General features: G+C 39.0%; 3 protein-coding genes across 3 annotated transcripts; 2 read left to right on the top strand and 1 right to left on the bottom strand.

The window, feature by feature from the left end:
- The first annotated feature begins 4,721 nt into the window (after positions 1-4,721).
- On the top strand, positions 4,722-6,295 carry LOC109185276 (protein FAR1-RELATED SEQUENCE 9-like). The gene is made up of 2 exons (XM_019335256.1): positions 4,722-4,803; positions 5,188-6,295. The coding sequence occupies exons 1-2, from the start codon at positions 4,742-4,744 to the stop codon at positions 6,293-6,295; spliced, it is 1,170 nt and encodes a 389-aa protein (XP_019190801.1). The 5' UTR covers positions 4,722-4,741.
- A 1,340-nt stretch (positions 6,296-7,635) lies between these two features.
- Positions 7,636-10,900, bottom strand: LOC109185275. The gene is made up of 5 exons (XM_019335255.1): positions 10,052-10,900; positions 8,874-9,658; positions 8,425-8,622; positions 8,170-8,344; positions 7,636-7,830 (listed from the first exon to the last, which is right to left on the bottom strand). The coding sequence occupies exons 1-5, from the start codon at positions 10,898-10,900 to the stop codon at positions 7,636-7,638; spliced, it is 2,202 nt and encodes a 733-aa protein (XP_019190800.1).
- Positions 10,901-16,823: 5,923 nt separating this feature from the next.
- On the top strand, positions 16,824-17,608 carry LOC109185274 (uncharacterized mitochondrial protein AtMg00810-like). The gene is made up of 2 exons (XM_019335254.1): positions 16,824-16,882; positions 16,984-17,608. The coding sequence occupies exons 1-2, from the start codon at positions 16,824-16,826 to the stop codon at positions 17,606-17,608; spliced, it is 684 nt and encodes a 227-aa protein (XP_019190799.1).
- The last annotated feature ends 918 nt before the right edge of the window (positions 17,609-18,526 follow it).

Genomic DNA, 18,526 nt, shown 5'->3' with positions numbered 1-18,526 from the left:
AACAACTTATGTTCAAACTAACTTGTTAGGAATATTTGTAAAATAGTTTTGATGAGCTAAAGTTTGTATTTTTAATTTTAGAGTTTTAGAATTTTTGATTAGTTACAATATATTGTTCTTAAGTCACAAGTGATCAAGTGAAGAGATGGATGGAAGATATCACATTAATACAAGGAGACACGAGTTCCATTTTACTCCAAGAAGTTTTAACACATGACTATGATTTTATTCATTTGAGAGTATGAGTAGGAGTATGACGAGGAAGGAGAGACAGAGGAAGGCAAGTAGTTAACGGTCAAAGTACTTATGAAGTTCTTATAACTTTTAATCTGTTCAATTTAGTCCTTCTAATTTAAAAAGTAGTGCAATTAAGGACAATTGTCCAAATCTCATTATGAACATGGTAGTAATTATTTATTTTGGACATACTAATTTAATATATTGGTGGTAAAAATAATAAATTTTAAATATTTATAAAGTAATATATGAGTAGGAATATAAATATTGTCAGCGCCATGTAACATAAGTTAACAGTAACATTAACATCGTTAATTATCGTCAAGTGGCAAATGAGCTTTCTTTGTGGGGGAGAATTCTGGGATAACCCGGGTTTAACTCCCACAAGTGACAATCCCCTTTGGGCCAGCTTTTGTGCCTCTCGGAGCGAACCGGGTAGATCTGGACCGTTAAACAGAAAGAGAAAGACCCAGTTCACAATGTGTGGTTGACACCGAAAAAAAAACTATTGTCCAAAATAAAAGTATAAGGACTAAGTTGAACAAAACCTATAGTACAGGGACCTCGTAGTTAACATATCTATTTGTGGTCAGCGTTGAAATTATATATATGATAAATGAGTTTATACGAAGCAATGAAATGAATCTTAGTTATGAGCATGAAGGAGCTATGTTCAAATCTCTCAGAATATACATCCTTGCGAGGGAGAGATTGACAATTTGACATAGAAGAGGAGGAGAGTGGTTCTCCACTACCCACTTATGGCCGAGGCTTAGTTAAGAGCTCGTACGGAACAATCTGTTGAGAGATTGGCAATTTGACATAGAAGAGGAGGAGAGTGGTTCAGAACCACTACCCACTTATGGCCGAGGCTTAGTTAAGAGCTCGTGGGGAACAGTCTGTTGAACTGTACATGGAGCTAAGAGCTCGTGGGGAACAGTCTGTTGAACTGTACACGGAGCCCAAACTCGATCCTAGATGATTGCACAGATTACATGGTTATGTTTGATTACTGCTCAGTTAATTTTGTTTTTAGATCACAAAATTATTTAGCTCATACTTTAGCATCTACTGTTTTTAATCATGATATGACTATGTACTAGGATGTAGTCCCGCCTGACTCTATTTCGATTTATCTATAAATAAATGCAACCACATTGGTTCCTTTCAAAAAACAAAAAAAAAAAAACAAAAAAACAAAAAATAGTTCTCCATCTTTGTATGGACCCTATTTTAGAAAATCTTATTCTTCTAAAATAAAGTCTACATGAATCATCTTGAACCAGATCAAGATTATTGAAGATCTTTTTTATGAAGATCAGTTTATTACAGCTCAACAAGATTGCAACAAAGTCAACTATTTCATACTGAGAAGATATTTTATTGTCAAGATTTGGAAGCTACATGTTTATGTGTATGTGTATTTTGAACATAGATTATGTGTATTATGAACATGAATTATGAAGTCAAATTATGTGTATTGGATCAAGGTCCACAGTGCACTTTGGACCCTGGTCCACGATATAACAATCATTTGGGCTCTCCCTGTGCGGATCAAGTGCTCCCAACAGCCACAGGACCCTGTGTCATCAAGTCTCTTTATTGGATCTCGTCTAGCTGACCTTGGCTTGGAGGCAATCTCAATGGTAAATTATTTTGTGAATCATGGTCCACATAGTGTTTCGTTAACCATAACAAAAAGTACAATTTTTAATATATTAAAGTACATTATTTGTGTATTAAATGTACATTATATAACATAATGTGCTTTCAGTACTCAAATAATATACTTTTCCTGAATACAATATGTATTTTTAAGAGTAAATACCCAAAATGGTCCCTCGACTATAGTTAATTAAATTCATAAATTGGTCCTCGACTTTCAATTTCAACCAATTAAGTCCTTAACTTTGCAATTTTGACACGATTTGGTCCTCCATCTATTTGACCGTTTGTTGACCGCGATCTTTAAGGATATATATGTAGTTTCACGTGCAAAGCTCAAGAGAACGCTCTTGGAGGTGACATCGTTGTTTCGGAGGGGGAAATGCTTCTCCGCTTGCTGCTTGGAGATCATGAGTCGGTTCAGCTTAGAGAACGCTCTTGGAGGTGACAACGCCGTTTCGGAGGGGGGAAGTGCTTCTCCGCTTGCTGCTTGGAGATCTTGAGCCGGTTCAGCTTGCCTACATCGCTTGGAGTCACGGCTTTCTCGAAGAGCCATTCCAGGGACTTCGGCGATCTATCTATCAAAAACTACAATATCTCCGGCATGGGGTGCAGCGCCGGCAGTGGATTCAAATGTAACAGCGCGGTCTAGAAATGTAACCGGAACCTTAAAAAACCGACGATGGACCATGAAATTACATATATATCCTAAAAAACGCAGTCAACAAACGGTCAAATAGACAAAGGACCAAATTGTGTTGAAATTGCAAAGTTAAGGACTTAATTGGTTGAAATTAAAAGTCGAGGATCAATTTGTGAATTTAACTATAGTCGAGGAATCATTTTGGGTATTTACTCTATTTTTAATATACAAAAAGTACATTATTTGTATACTAAATATACATTAGTATGGTCCACCAATAATGATTGAATCTCAAGTACCCCAAGGCAAATTATGCTGTGGATCTGTATGCACCATGCATGGTGCATACAGATCCACACGACGTCGTTTTAGCCTAATGACGCGGGGTTTTATAAAAAAAAAAAAAATTCCGTTAACGGCGTTTACTTCCAAATTCCTTTTAAGTTTGTTTCCAAGTTTCAAACTCGATCGTTGGCAGTTGTTCGCTGTGGTATTGGCATTCGATATCACCGGAATCGCGATCGCAATCTCAATCGCATTCGCAAATCGCAATCGCAAATCGAAATCGGGAATTACAAAGTGATTGATAGATGGAGGATGGAACAGAGCAGACGAATTCCGCAGTTGATGATTGGCATTCGATTCAAGGTGATCTTGTTATTGTTTTTGCAATCGTTCCTTTTGGTTTTTTGTATGATTATGTGATTAGCAGTGATGTTTGTGTCTAGAATCTGCAAATAGTTGTGCAAAATCACGTAAGTAATTTCCATAATTGTGTAACAACAATTTCAGAATTTGAAAACAATAATTCCATAATTTCATAACTATATTTCCAGAATTGCATGTCTATATATTCAGAATTAGGGGTACTCTGTTTTGGCAGTTTGTTGCGACTGTGTATCCAGAATTGTATAACTATATTTCCATAATCATATAACTATATATACAGAATCTGTAGACACTCTATTTTTTCTGTTTGATGAACTGTTTGAATTAATGTTCACCATGTCTATATAATGTAGTTAGTGAAGGCATTGTGGATGGTTCAGTGAGTTCAGATCAAGTAGATGTAGATGTTGATGGATCTTCATCAATTCCAGGTTTATTCATAGTGGTTTACCTTTTAATTAGCAAATTATGGTTAGGAATTATGTGTTAATGGAAATGGTTATTATTGTGTTATATTTGCAGTTGATCAAGATTTGGTTGGTTTGGTAGTAAGTAATGCTGATGAGGCTTTTGAGGTGTATAACAGTTATGCATATAGACTTGGTTTTAGTGTGAGGAAGGGTCATCAACGATACAAGGGATCTTCGAACACAATTCAAATGAAGAAATTTTGTTGTTCTAAGGCTGGTTACAAGGCTAACAGTGGGGTTAAGGCTTATTCCAAACTTGACACAAGGACAGGGTGTGGAGCGTTTGTTCAATTTGACGTGGGTGATGATGGGTTGTGGACAGTTACGAAACACGAGAAAGTGCACAATCACGAGTTATGTGTGTTCAACAAGAGTCATCTACTTCGTTCACATAGGAGTGTCGGAGATAATCAGCTCTTATATTTACAAGGTTTGAAGGACAGTGGTGTTGCATTGGCAGATGGTATTAGGTTCCTAAAACACCAATCGGGGGGGGTCCCCTTTAGTTGGTTTCACCAGTAGAGATGCTTATAATTCAATGGCTGCGGATACTGTCAAGCGATTGGATGGAACGGATTCTAACTCTTTAATTGAAATTTTTAGGAGGAGGCAGTCTACCGAGACTGATTTTTTCTTTGATTTTGAACTTGACTTGGATGCAAGGTTGTGCAGTTTTTTTTGGAGGGATGGTCAAATGAGACGAGATTACGAGGTGTTTGGGGACTTGTTAGTGCATGATACGACATATCGCACAAACAAATACGATATGATTTGTGCCCCTTTCGTAGGGATGAATCACCATTGCATGAATGTAATGTTTGGATGCGGGTTTTTGATGAACGAGAGGATAGAATCGTTTGTGTGGTTGTTTAAAGTGTTTTCAAGATCAATGGGTGGCAAGTCTCCACAGACTATTATGACAGATCAATGTGCAGCTATGGCTGCTGTTATATCTAAAGTGTTTCCAACATCACGTCATCGTCTTTGCATATGGCATATCGGTGAGAATTCAAAGAAGCATATCAAGACGTTAAGGAGCAATAAGGATTTCTTGGATATGTTTAACTACGTGTTGAAATACACAGAGACCGAAGCTGAATTTCAATTCTATTGGACAAGGTATGTTAGTAATTAATCGTTTTTATTGCATTACGTTTTTAATTATGGATGTATAGTGCATCAATTATGGATATATAGTATTTCGATTATGGATATATAGCAGTGGTGGTGTCTGGAAATGTAGTATATGGATTATGGATATATAGTATTCCGATTATGGATATATAGTATACCGATTATGGATATATAGCAGTTGAACTTACTGGTGGTGTCTGGAAATGTAGTAGTATGGATTATGGATATATAGTCTATCAATTATGGACATATAGTATTCCAATTATGTATATAGAGCAATAGAAATTCTGAGTATGTGTTAGATGTGGTGATGCTGCTTGTTAATATTCTGCTTCATAATCATTTGGGATTTTGTCTTACCATTTTCAGGTTGGTGACTGACTATAAATGTCACAAGAATACTTGGTTAGAAAAGCTATATGACTGTAGGGAGAAGTGGTGTCCAGCATTTAACAAGGACTATTTTTCTGGGGGCATTCTATCATCACAAAGGAGTGAAACTACAAATCATTCGATTTCTAGAAGGTTGTCCAAGACAGCGGGTCTTTGTGATTTCTATTCATCGTTTGTAAGCGTAATTTCTGAATGGAGAAGTAAAGAGAACGGTGAAGACTTTCGGTGTGCTCAAGGGGTACCCGCTATGATGATGGAGCATGTGAAACTTCTTTCACATGCTAGAGAGGTATACACGATTGAGATATATTTTCTGTTTGAGGAACAATTCATGAAAGGCAGTGCGTGTCATCAAGAGATGGTGTTGAATGATGGCCGTCAACAGAAGTATCACGTGTGGCGGCCAGATATAGATATTATAAGGCATGAGGTTAGTTTTAACGCAGCCAACTTGGACATTTCTTGTAGTTGCAAGTTGATGTCTGAGTTGGGAATTCTATGTTGTCATTGTATACGCATTCTTCACGTACATTGTGTTTCTAGTATTCCCGACAAATATATACTTAAAAGATGGACTAAAAAGGTTATTGATGGTAGGAATGTCAACATTGATTCTATGGTTTATAATGTTGGTGTTCCTCCATCAATTTGGGTGTTCGATATTAGTAGAAAATTTCAAAGATTAGTTGTGTCTAGTCAAGATAGCAGCGTAGCGAGGAAACTGTGTGACGAGGCTGTTGATGATGTAAAGAAAAAGGTTGAAGCCGAGGTTGGGCATGTGCATATTGAAGAGTGTGGTGTTTCATCTTCAAGTGGTGGTGTTCAAAATCCTTCAAGTCGGAGATTGAAAGGTGAGCGTAACAAAAGGAGGAGTGGTGTTATTGAAAAGAAGTACAGTTTTGCAAGGGGGAGAAGGAGTGCTGCAAATAAAGCTGCATTGAGTACAAAGGGTGCTGTTCAGTCTTTGGTGTTGGAAAACATATCCAAGCTTGCTGGGGATGGATACCTCGTACATCCAAGTTCTTCAAGTTCAGATTTTGTTCAGTTTAGTAAGGGTTTAGATGACAATGTAGGTGTAGATTGAGAAATACAAGTTGTTATCATTGATTTTATGCAATTATACAGTTTTAGTTTTGTAATTCTGGATATGTAGTTTTGCAATTTTGGAACTGTAGTTATGAAATTATGGAATTATAGTTATACAATTATGGAATTGTAGTCATGCAATTATGAAAGGTATGCAATTATGAAATTATAGTCATTCAATTATGAAAATATAGTTATGCATTTATGCATGTGTAGTCCCCATTGTGATGGAATTTGTAGTTATGAAATTGTGGTGTATAGTTATGCAAGTATGGATGTATAGTTTTGCAATTATGGTATTATTGTTACGCAATTATGGAACTATAGTTATGCAATTGTGGAATTGTTTATATACAATTATGGAATTATAATTATGAAATTATGGAATTATAGTTATGCAATTATGGAACTATAGTTTTGCAATTCTGGATTTATAGTAGTCATGTAATTATAGATTTGATACATGAAAACAAAAACAAAAAAAAAAAAAAAAAGTAAAGAAAAGAAAAGAAGAGAAAAGAGAAAGAGGTGCATAGATCAGATGTAAATTGTTATTTAGCTATTAACATCATGCATCTACATTCACAAAATACAAGTCACATTGTCAATGTAGTTCACAAAAACTTTCTAATTGTTTAGAATTCAGTCAACATGTTGAAGAATATTCATTCAATTCTTCTTCGAAACTCTTTTGGCCGCTTGCAGAACCTCCCCCCTGACTTCATTCATTCTCCACTTTATGAGGTTCGCAGCATATTTCGCTCGCAATTCACACATGAAGCTTGCCTATAAACGAAGAACATTAAGTAATTAGTCATTCGCAGTTTTATTTATTTTTTAATGTATTTTGAAACTATAATATGTATGGTAGTCTTACATTCAAGCGCATATTTTTCTTGAATCCTGGCTGCCAGTCTTGTAGAGTCCCTCGGAATGTCTCCATATGACGGAGTACATAGATCCCGCAATCAGTGACGTTTTCAGTGTTTGCCCAGTCCAACTTAAGGTACTTTATATCAACTTTTTGCAATTTCACATACAAGGAGTGACACTCGGCCTTAAGGTAACCACTGAATGCTTCAATCTGGTCAGAAAAGTTAGTTTAGTGTTGATAATGCTTTTATGTCAATAGATAGGTAATGGTAAGAATGTCAAGTTTTTTTTTTATCAAAATTACCAATAAGTGTGGGCAGTTGCCATATTTGTCCTTCTCCGAAACACCAGCTGGTAACTCCTTGTTGTCAATGACCTGTACTTTATGTTCTTTCACATTGAAGCAGACCAAGAAGTAGTGACCATGGCGATGAACTGCGAAAAATATCTAATTCCAATTCAAAGTTAAAGCAATGTTAGTATTTTTTTGGACATGATAAAGTCAAATTGGACATGGGTAATAGAACTTACCAGATCTGCATCACTGATGTCTAGGTTCCCGAAGCTGGTTATTTCATAGCTCAATCTCTCATTGAAATTCTTCATTTTTATGTGAGTTGGGAGATCCTTCATCCACTGATCATTGGGATCAATTTGAAGCTGCACATACAAATGCAGGAATGAGTAGTCATAATCCAAATAATATTTGTTGAAAATGTTAAAGTTATACATACAGAGTTATATATATATATACATTTCCAGAATTGTACAACTATAGTTCCATAATTGGATAACTATAATTCCATAATTTCATATCAATAATTCCATAATTGCATATAACCAATTCCATAATTGCATAAGTATAGTTCTATAATTGCATAACTATAATTCCAGAATTACAAAATTATAAAACCAGGGGTTCACAGGTACACATCCAGAACTGAATAACTACATATCCATAATCTAAAAACTATATATTCATAATTTGTGAACACTTACATGTACTAGGGTGGAGAAGTAGACCCGCTTTGTCTCCCCAACCGCACGGGGCATGTTCAGCAATGTAAAACGTAGGGACCAGACATCTAGGAAGCTGCTCAGTAGCTCACCGTTGCACATAGTTGCAAAATCATCCCTTGTGAAGTAGTAATCACCATATTTGAACAATGTCTCTCTACAATACAGTAAATAAATAAATATAAGAACATAAATTAATGAATAAAATTTAAGTAAAATTGGTGGATGGAAACATACCCTCCCGGGTGCTCACTTGAGGCTTCCAAAAATGCGTAGTTTGAAAAAACCTTTTCTTTGGGAGTTGCATTATTGATGGAGCCTTTGTTCTTATTCCAATATGGTGACCTCAAATGAAGCGGGATGTTCCTGAATTTGCGCACAGGTCTCTTTCTCACAGTAACATCCTCAACATCAGATTCACTTTCATCCATAGCCCTGTTGTCCAGAAAAAAACAGAGGCAGTTCATAACCCCACAAGTATAATTCCAGAATTGTATAACTACATTTCTATAATCTATAAACTATATGTCCATAATTTGAGAAATACATATCCATAATTGTAAAGAAATCAACGTCACTAGTTGAATAAGAATATATTCATATTAATCAAACTTAATATTCATAATTATTGATGAATTGAAAACCATATTTATAGTCTAAATCTGCATAAGAAAGCAGTAACCTACTTATCAAATTCATCAATCTCAGCAGCAGTTTGGGCAGCAGGGGTAGTAGGAGTGGTGGACTTTTCGAATGGCACTCTGATTAGTAATGGAGTTGCTTCCTTCTCTGTTGAGGTTGATACTCCTGCACTCCTCACAATGTTATCCACCAAGGTGTCCAAAGGCTGCTGTTGAGATGGTGGTGGGGTTGGTGTAGAGCGTCCAAGTAGCTCAAATGATGGGACTTCTATTTCCATTTCCTTTCTTGTTTTTTCAAAAGCTGCTACCAGAGAATCAACTGCTGATGTGAAGCTCTCACTTCCGAAGAAGATGTCATCCAATTGCGAGGCAGTTGGGCTAGGAGTCGGTTGAATTGTGCTTGCAGCACTCAGCATTGTTGATATTCCTGAAAAAGCCCTCTTCATGATTTCAACCGGGGCCCCTTGCTTGCCAATGTCAGACATGACCTGACCGAACTCAAGGACATCTGCTGTAAGCCGTTGAAGCACATTTGTTACTCGGTCAACATTTGTCAGAGGCACAGATGGAGCTGGAATAGTTGGTGTAGCAGCAGGGCTGGACACTGGCCTTGGTATTGCAGCAGGAGGAGGTGCAGGTCGGGGTGATGATGTAGATGCAATGGCAGTAGGTCTCTGAAATCGAGGGATAACTTTGCCCTTACCAAAACCCCCTGATTTTATCTCAGCTGATACTCGCTTGCGTACAAGGCTTTTTGTCCAAGCTTTTATTGCTGGGAATGTGCGGTTGACGGTCATGCCTTTGAACTGTACTCGGTCAAAGTAGAAGAGCTTCAAGAAGTACAGAAGAGTATGTTAAGGAATTGAATAACTACATATTCAGAATTGCATATCTATAATTCCATAATTGCATAACTATAATTCCATAATTATAAAACTAGATATCCAGAATTGCATATCTATAATTCCATAATTGCATAACTATAATTCCATAATTGGATGACTATAATTCCATAATCCATAAACTACACATCTATAATTGATTAACTATAATTCCATAATTGTAAAACTATTATTCCATAATTGGAAAACCACAATTCCACAATTACAAAACTACACATCCATAAGGGCATAACCACACATACAGAATTGCATATCTATGATTCCATAATTGCATGAATATAATTACATAATTAGAACATTTTATGTATAATGGGATATTACCAGGATGAATACCATTGGACCTCCAAAGGATCTGGTAGGAGAGTCTTTGTAAATGTCATACGAATCAATTAAAGAATTGTACGTGTACTTGCACCAATTAAGTCTTGAGATTGACCGGATGTTGAGCAATGACTTGATAACTCGATAGTTGGCATATCTTCCAGTATTTCCCCGGAGCAGAGATGAGACAGCAAACACCACAAAGTCTCTCTTGAAGGCATCTCCATGGTCACCTCTCCTGATTATTTCATCAGGCATCTTTGTTGTTATGGGTGACCCTGACCTGACATTCCATCTTTTCCTCCACTCAGTCAGGACCTTATTATATGCAGCTGTAGAATTTTCCTCACTCTTTGTACCTTCCTCAACATCTCTCTTCCCCCGGGGGAGTCCCAAGATGTATTCAACATCCTCTTCACCGACATGTAGATGGTCACCATCCAATATGAAGTCTGATTTGAAAACATCAAACCTTTGCAGGAGATACTCAACAAGTTGTGAGTAATTGCTTGAAAATTGTAGGTGCAGCAGCCCTCCAAAACCCATATCAATCACAGCATCCTTTTGGTCATGTGTTAGACGCTGGACAAGGTCATACATTTGCTTGGGACCCATTCGTGTACTGAAGTAGTTCACATCAGGGTCCCGTACTCTCTCTCGCTTTTGTGGTGGTGCCCTCTTTCTTTTTACAGCTGCTGGTTGTTGCCTTGTCGAAGGCTCTGCTTGATCTTCCTGGGCAGGGGTGAGTTCAGTAGCTTGTGAGCTCAATACTGCTCTGGTTGTTCTCTTTTTTACAGACTTCACAAATTGACCAAGTGTAGAATCATCTGCCACACCTGACTGATCCATTTCTGCAAATAAAAAACATCAAGTGAGGTTAACAGAGTACTATATCCAAAACTTCATAACTACAATTCCATAAACACACAACTATACTTCCAGAATTGTAAAACTACAATTCCATAATCTCATAAGTATACCACAAGGCAAGTTATGCTAAAAAGGATTTGAATGCAATTTGGTGCACAGAGTAAGGTTCACAGAGTAATACATCCAAAACTGTATAACTATAATTCCATAAACGCACAATTATACTTCCAAAATTGTACAATTACAATTCCATAAGCATACCTACAAGGCAAATTATGCTAAAAAGGCATTGATGCAGTTTGGTGCACAGAGTAAGGTTCACAGAGTACTACATCCAAAACTCTATAACTACAATTCCATAAACGCACAACTATATTTCCAAAATTGTAAAACTACAATTCCATAAGTATACGCACAAAGCAAATTATGTTAAGAAGGCATGAATGCAGTTTGGTGCACAGAGTAAGGTTAACAGAGTACTACACCCAAAACTGTATGTCTACAATTCCATAAATGTACAACTATACTTCCAAAATTGTAAAACTACAGTTCCATAAACTTATAAATATACTCATAAACCCATAATCATAACCATGCACGTTAATAATCAAATAACTATACATTCATACAAGATTAAACAGTATAAAACCCTAGTTTAAAATTTCATAAATATATACTCAAAATGAATGCTTGTTTTGTGTAAATGCATTATGTATCAACGTAAAATGCATTTATACCTGTTATAGGATGATGATGAGCTCTGGTTTACAGAGAAAGCGCTGTTGAATACGCGATGATCGGACGCCGGCGACAATAGCGACGACGAGTGTGTTTGAAAGCTAGAAAATGCTAAAGAAATGGTAAGGAAATGGAGATGATTGAAGCGTTTACGGAGGGTATCGTGTTGGAGAAGGAATGGAGTGCGGGAAGTGAAATGCAGTGGAGAAGAAACGAAGGAGCATTGTTTTATTTTAAAAAAAAAAAATATCTGATTGGTGGAGTGAAACGGTGCCACTAACGGAACCGTTACTCCCTAAACGACGTCGTGTGGATCCGGATGCACCAAGTACGGTGCAACCGGATGCACAGCATAACGTTCGGTACCCCAAGGTCGACCATGGGCCCTTGGTTCTTGCTTAGCTCTCACCTTGGACTTATTTAATTATGTTTTTTCATGAGTTCGATCACTTGGATTGGGTCTAATATATCCATCTAGATCATATTTGATTTAATTCCCTCAAAACCAGTCTGCATATTTCAATCACTATTTCATGGACCATGGTCCACACATTTGTGTGAACCTCATAAATAAAAAAAAATATATTTTTGGTGTTTGGAAACCCGAAAAATGATTTCTGGTTCAGTATTGAATGTGCCTGAAAAATCAAGTCAATGGAAATCATTTTCCGTTGACTTTGGAAAACATGCGTGTTTTGAAGGAAAATGACTTCCCCTCTTTTTTTTTTTTTTTTTTTTTGAGAAGTCATTTTTCAACTTTTACACCAACACTACACCACCACCACTACCACCACCAACACCGTACCATCACCACCATACCACTAGTTCACCACCACCTCACACCCGCCACCGCCACCGCCAGTGGCGGACCCAGAAATCTTCTCTAGTGGGGGCGAAAATTTTATTACGAGATATTTTGAAACATAAAAAAATAAAACACTTAGAGACATAGCCTTAATTAAAGATGAAAACTTAAAATACATAACAATAAAAAATATTTAAAACAAAATATAAAACATAATTAATTAGATAAAATTGTTCGAATGAAAAATACATTATAAATTACTCATCACACTATTAATATCAAAAAGTAAAAATAAAAATAAATTAGAGAAGAAGTCACAATGTTACCAAAAAAAAAAAAAAGAAGAAACAATTAGAATTCAAAAGCAAACATTAGCCTTGCAAGTTTTGAACCTTGGCCTATCCATATATAGGAATAAATAGCCTTACCATCAAAGCTAGATAAACTTCCATTTAATATTTGGTATATTTTTAATATACAAACGTTTATTACCTATATAAGGACCTATACATACAATATATATAGTATGGGGTGGGGGCAGTTGCCCCCACTGCCCCCACTGTGTGTCCGCCTCTGGCCACCGCCACCCACGCTACCACATTCCCACCACTGTCATACCACCACCAATTATTATTATTATTATTATTATTATTATTATTATTATTATTATTATTATTATTATTATTATTATTATTATTATTATTATTATTATTATTATTATTATTATTATTATTATTATTATATAACAAATAACAGGACTACCATCACCACCACCACTATACCACTTATTATTATTATTATTGTTGTTGTTGTTGTTTTGAATTACAAGACTTTGCTTAGTTATTTTGATATCTTATTATTAGTTATTTTATATTATATTTAAAATTGTTATTATATTATTATACATGCTATATTCTAAATAAAATAATTAAAATGTTTAATTATACAATTATACTTATTTTCCATAAAATGAACCAAACGCACCATGACAGTTTTTTACAATGCAACCAAACACAGGAAAGAAAAATGTTTTCTGGAAAATGACTCATTTTTCAGAAAACATTTTCCATAAGTCATTTTCCAGTTTTCCAAACGTTCTCTAAAAGTATATTATTTGAAAGTACATAATTTTTTATATGTTATCAAATAATGTACCTTCATTACACAAATAATATACTTTTAATATATTAAAAATGTATATTGCATTCATTGTCCACACAGTTATGTGGACCATAGTCCACACAATAATTTGCTGCGTACTTCCACAAAATGTTTGATCTTATACGTTGTGTTTGAACCCTAGATAATCAAGTTATTACTCAAACAAGTCTTCATTTTAATTTTTAAAAATACATATCTATGATGCATATATAATACAGTAAATAACTGATAAAGATACATAATATGTTTCTTATGTTACAGAATATCCTTCGTGATTGTTTGTTTAATTAATAATTGTTGATAGGCTTCCAACTATTAGGACTCTTATATTAGTAGTTCGTTAGGACTCTTTATCTACTCTCTATATTATTACTTGTACAGACTCAGTTCGATTGATATTCAATAATCAAATCCTCATCTGGTATCAGTTTCCAGGTTAATTCCATGGCAGCCTTGGGAGGCAACAATGACGGTTCTGTTCGCGATTCTTCTGAACGGACTGTGTCCGAGGTTGCTCCTGTTCATCCCCACCCGGTTCCGAGCTTATCTTCGGCGCATCATTTTGTCTCGCTTAAGCTTACCGTTCATAATTATCTTTTTGGAGGACTCAAATGCTTCCGTTCTTGGAGGGGCAGGGTCTTCTCGGTTATGTGGATGGTACGCACGCTTGTCCAACCGGTGCAGCGCCGGTGGAGTCCACGGCGGACAGCAGCGCTGCCGCGGCGTCGGGTTCGGCTTCGGAGCAGTGGCGTCGGCAAGACAAGGCTATCTTGTCTCTTTTGATTTCGTCGCTGTCCGATGAGATGATGCATATGGCCGTTGGTCGGTCCACTTCACTGGCCTTGTGGTTAGCCATCGAGCAGGAACTTGGATCGGCGACATGGTCTCGTGCCTTGCGGCTGCTTGGCGAGTTGCAAGCGCTAACTCAGGGGGAGTCTTCTGTCTTGGATTATCTCGGTCGGGCATGGATGCTTGTCGAGGACTTGGCGCTTGCCGGGCGTCCGATCACGCTTGATGATCAAAATATATATGTTTTTCGTGGGTTGCGGCCGGAGCTTCGTCCCCTCGTTGCACCCTTGACGCGTGGCTCACCGGTGACGTTGTCCGAGCTTTCGGACTAGCTTACCTCTCAGGAGTGGATTTGTGCGGCTGGCGGTGGTGGAGTTGGTTCGCCGGCAGTGTTGGCCGTGAACCGTGGCCGTGGTGGCAGTCGCGGGTATGGCGGGCAGAATCGTGGTGGCTCGGGCAGTGGCTCGGGCGGTGGCGGCTCGGGCAGTGGAGGCTCGGGTCGCGGTGGTGGCCGAGGCCGAGGCCGGGGCCGGGGTCGGTCTGATGTGCGGTGTCAGATTTGTGATAAACAGGGCCATTCTGCGTTAAATTGCTATCGCAGGTATTCTGAGTCCCCCGGTCCTCAGGTTCACATGACTTATTCCGGAGATGTGGGTGGCTCGATTGATTCTCATCAGTGGTTTCCTGACACGGGTGCCACGAATCATGCGACACCTGACTCCTCGGTGTTGACTTCCGCTGCTGGCTATGATGGTTCTGACACTCTACGGGTTGGCAATGGTACAGGTATGACTATACTTAGTGTTGGTTCTGCTTCGATAGCCTCTTCTAGTAAACTTTTTCGTTTAAATGATGTCTTGCATGTCCCTGGCTTGTCGTCGTCTTTACTTTCTGTTCAGCGTTTTGCTAGGGATAATCATGTCTTTTTTGAGTTTCATTCTGAGTATTTTCTTGTGAAGGATCTCTTGACCAAGGAGGTGCTTTTTAAGGGGGGCGCGTCGGGAGGTTTATATACTTGGCCTGTTTCCTGTCGTAGTCCTTCTGCTAATGTTGCTGCGCGTGTCTCGTCTTCTACTTGGCACCAGCGGCTTGGTCATCCACACACACGAGTTCTGCGTCAAATTTTACAGTTATCTGGTGTTAGTCAATTTAATTCTAGTGAGTTGTCCAATGTTTGTTCGTCTTGTCAGTTAGGGAAATCTTCCCGTTTTCCATTACCTCGTGTTGTTACTTCGAGTACTCGTGTATTAGAACTCGTGTATACTGATATTTGGGGCCCTGCGCCAATAACATCTGTTAATGGTTTTCGTTACTTCGTTTTGTTTGTGGATGATTTTACGCGTTTTGTTTGGTTCTATCCTATGCGTGCCAAAACCGATATCTATGCTATCTTTGAACGTTTTCGCTCTCTTGTTGAGCGTTCATTCTCTCAAAAAATAATTGCCGTTCAATCTGATTTAGGGGGAGAGTACAAAAAGCTCCACTCTATGTTTGTGTCTCTTGGTATTCGTCACAGGCAGTCCTGTGCGTATACGCATGAGCAGAATGGTCGGGTAGAGCGTCGCCATAGGCATATAGTTGAAACTGGGTTGGCTTTAATGGCTCAGGCTTCTGTTCCCTCTCGGTATTGGGATTTTGCGTTTGAAACGGCAGTCTATTTAATTAATAAGATGCCTACTCGGGTTTTAGACAATGAGCCTCCTCATTATCGTCTGCATCGGTCCCCTCCGTCTTACTCTTTCTTGCGGGTTTTTGGTTGTCTTTGTTTTCCTTTACTGCGTCCATATAATCGTAATAAACTGCAGTATCGTTCGTCTCCATGTGTTTTCTTGGGTTATCCTGACTCTTTTCGTGGCTATCGTTGTCTAGATACTGTCACTAATAAAGTCTTTATCTGTCGCCATGTGCGATTCGATGAGGCTGTTTTTCCGTTTGCTAGTGGTGTTTCTACGCAGGTTATTGCTCCGCCCCGGGCTGTCCCGTGGGGTGTTGCCCCCATTGTTGCTGATCCTGCACCGGTTCTTGCGCCGGTTTTGCCTGCTAGGGAGGAGCGACCGGTTTCCACTCCCGTGTTCCCGGATTCAGATTCTAGTGAGCGGACAGTATCTGACTGTGGGCAGGTTGCCCGTCGTGGTCGGGCGCGTCGGGGCCGTGGTGCCAAGGTTGTTGGGCCGCGGTCTCATGTGATGGGCACACGGAGTATGGGCCCTAAGGATCATGTTGCTTTGTTCACTGCTGCTGACGATCTTGGGCCCACGTGTTACTCACAGGCCGTGCGTCATCCCGAGTGGCGTGAGGCCATGGATGTTGAGTTTAATGCTTTGCTACAGAACCATACATGGCGTCTTGTGCCTTACACTCCAGGTATGAATGTTGTGGGGTGTAAGTGAGTATTTCGGGTCAAGCGAAATGCGGATGGATCTGTTGAACGTCACAAGGCCCGGCTGGTGGCTAAGGGTTTTAATCAGGTTGCCGGGAAAGACTTTTTTGAGACATTCAGTCCGGTTGTCAAGCCTACCACGGTTCGACTTTTACTTTCTTTGGCTTACTCTCGTGGTTGGTCCATCAGGCAGCTGGATGTTCACAACGCATTTCTGAATGGTTCGCTAGCTGAGACAGTGTACATGCGTCAGCCGCCTGGCTACGAGGACAAGACGAAACCGGATCATGTGTGCTTTCTGCAACGGTCTCTGTATGGTTTGAAGCAGGCCCCTCGTGCTTGGTTCACTCGGTTGCACGATTTCCTTTGCTCGGTTGGCTTTGTTCCTTCTAAAACTGACGTGTCATTATTTATCTATTCTGATGGTGCTGTGCAATTGTATTTTTTGGTGTATGTTGATGACATTCTGGTCATGGGCTCGGACTCGCAGCGGGTCTCGGGAATTGTGGCCAAGCTGGCTGCGGAGTTCAAGATTCGGGATATGGGGGCTCCATCGTTCTTTCTCGGCATTGAGACTGTGCCGCTCTCGGATGGTGTTCTCCTCTCTCAGAGGCGTTACATTCAGGACATTCTTAAGCGTGCCGGCATGGTGGATTGCAAGCCGGTCTCGACCCCGGTTTCAGTGGTTCGGTCTGATGATGCTGACACCACTCCTTATGCTGATCCCACTCACTATCGCAGCATTGCAGGTGCCCTGCAGTACCTGACTGTGACTCGCCCTGATTTATCTTTTGCAGTTAATAGGCTCTGTTAGCACATGCAGTCTCCTACCACGGCTGATTGGAGTCTGATGAAGCGGGTATTACGGTATGTTAAGGGCACTCTTGGTCTTGGACTCAATATTCGCAGGTCTCTGTCTTCTGCTGTTCATGCTTTTTCTGATTCGGATTGGGCTGGCAATCCGGATGATAGAAAGTCAACCAGTGGCTTTGCGGTCTACGTGGGCACCAATCTGGTTTCCTGGTCATGCAGAAAGCAGCGCACGGTGGCGCGTTCGTCTACTGAGGCTGAATACAAGGCCTTAGCTGATGTCTCGGCTGAGGTTACGTGGCTCGTTTCACTACTTAAAGAGATTGGTTTTCCGCCGGCTTCTGCGCCAACTCTGTGGTGTGACAACTTGGGTGCCACCTACTTGTGTTCGAACCCAGTTTTTCATGCCCAAACGAAGCATGTGGAGATTGATTATCATTTCGTTCGTGACAAGGTTGCCAAGAAGGAGATTCAGGTTCATTTTATTTCTACGAAGGATCAACTAGCAGACGTTTTCACCAAGGCTCTTCCATCTACTCGGTTTTCGTTTCTACGGGACAAACTCAATGTTGCAGTTGCTCCGTCTTGAGTTTGAGGGGGAGTATTAGGACTCTTATATTAGTAGTTCGTTAGGACTCTTTATCTACTCTCTATATTATTACTTGTACAGACTCAGTTCGACTGATATTCAATAATCAAATCCTCATCCCAACAACCACTTTATTTGATTGGCTTTTACCCTTCTCTTTAAAAGATTGCTTTGACAACAAAGCAAACAATTGTTATACTATGGATCAGGGTTCATATTGTATTGTGAAATTTGATACAAAAATTATGTACTTTCAGTTAACATATTCTGTACCTATACCTAATAGTTTCTGTACATATAAACAAATAACTAATTCCTGACATATAATATGAT

This window comes from Ipomoea nil, unplaced genomic scaffold (assembly GCF_001879475.1).
Source record: "Ipomoea nil cultivar Tokyo-kokei standard unplaced genomic scaffold, Asagao_1.1 scaffold1317, whole genome shotgun sequence".
Taxonomy (NCBI): Eukaryota; Viridiplantae; Streptophyta; class Magnoliopsida; order Solanales; family Convolvulaceae; genus Ipomoea; species Ipomoea nil.
This window is presented reverse-complemented; position numbering and strand designations above follow the sequence as displayed.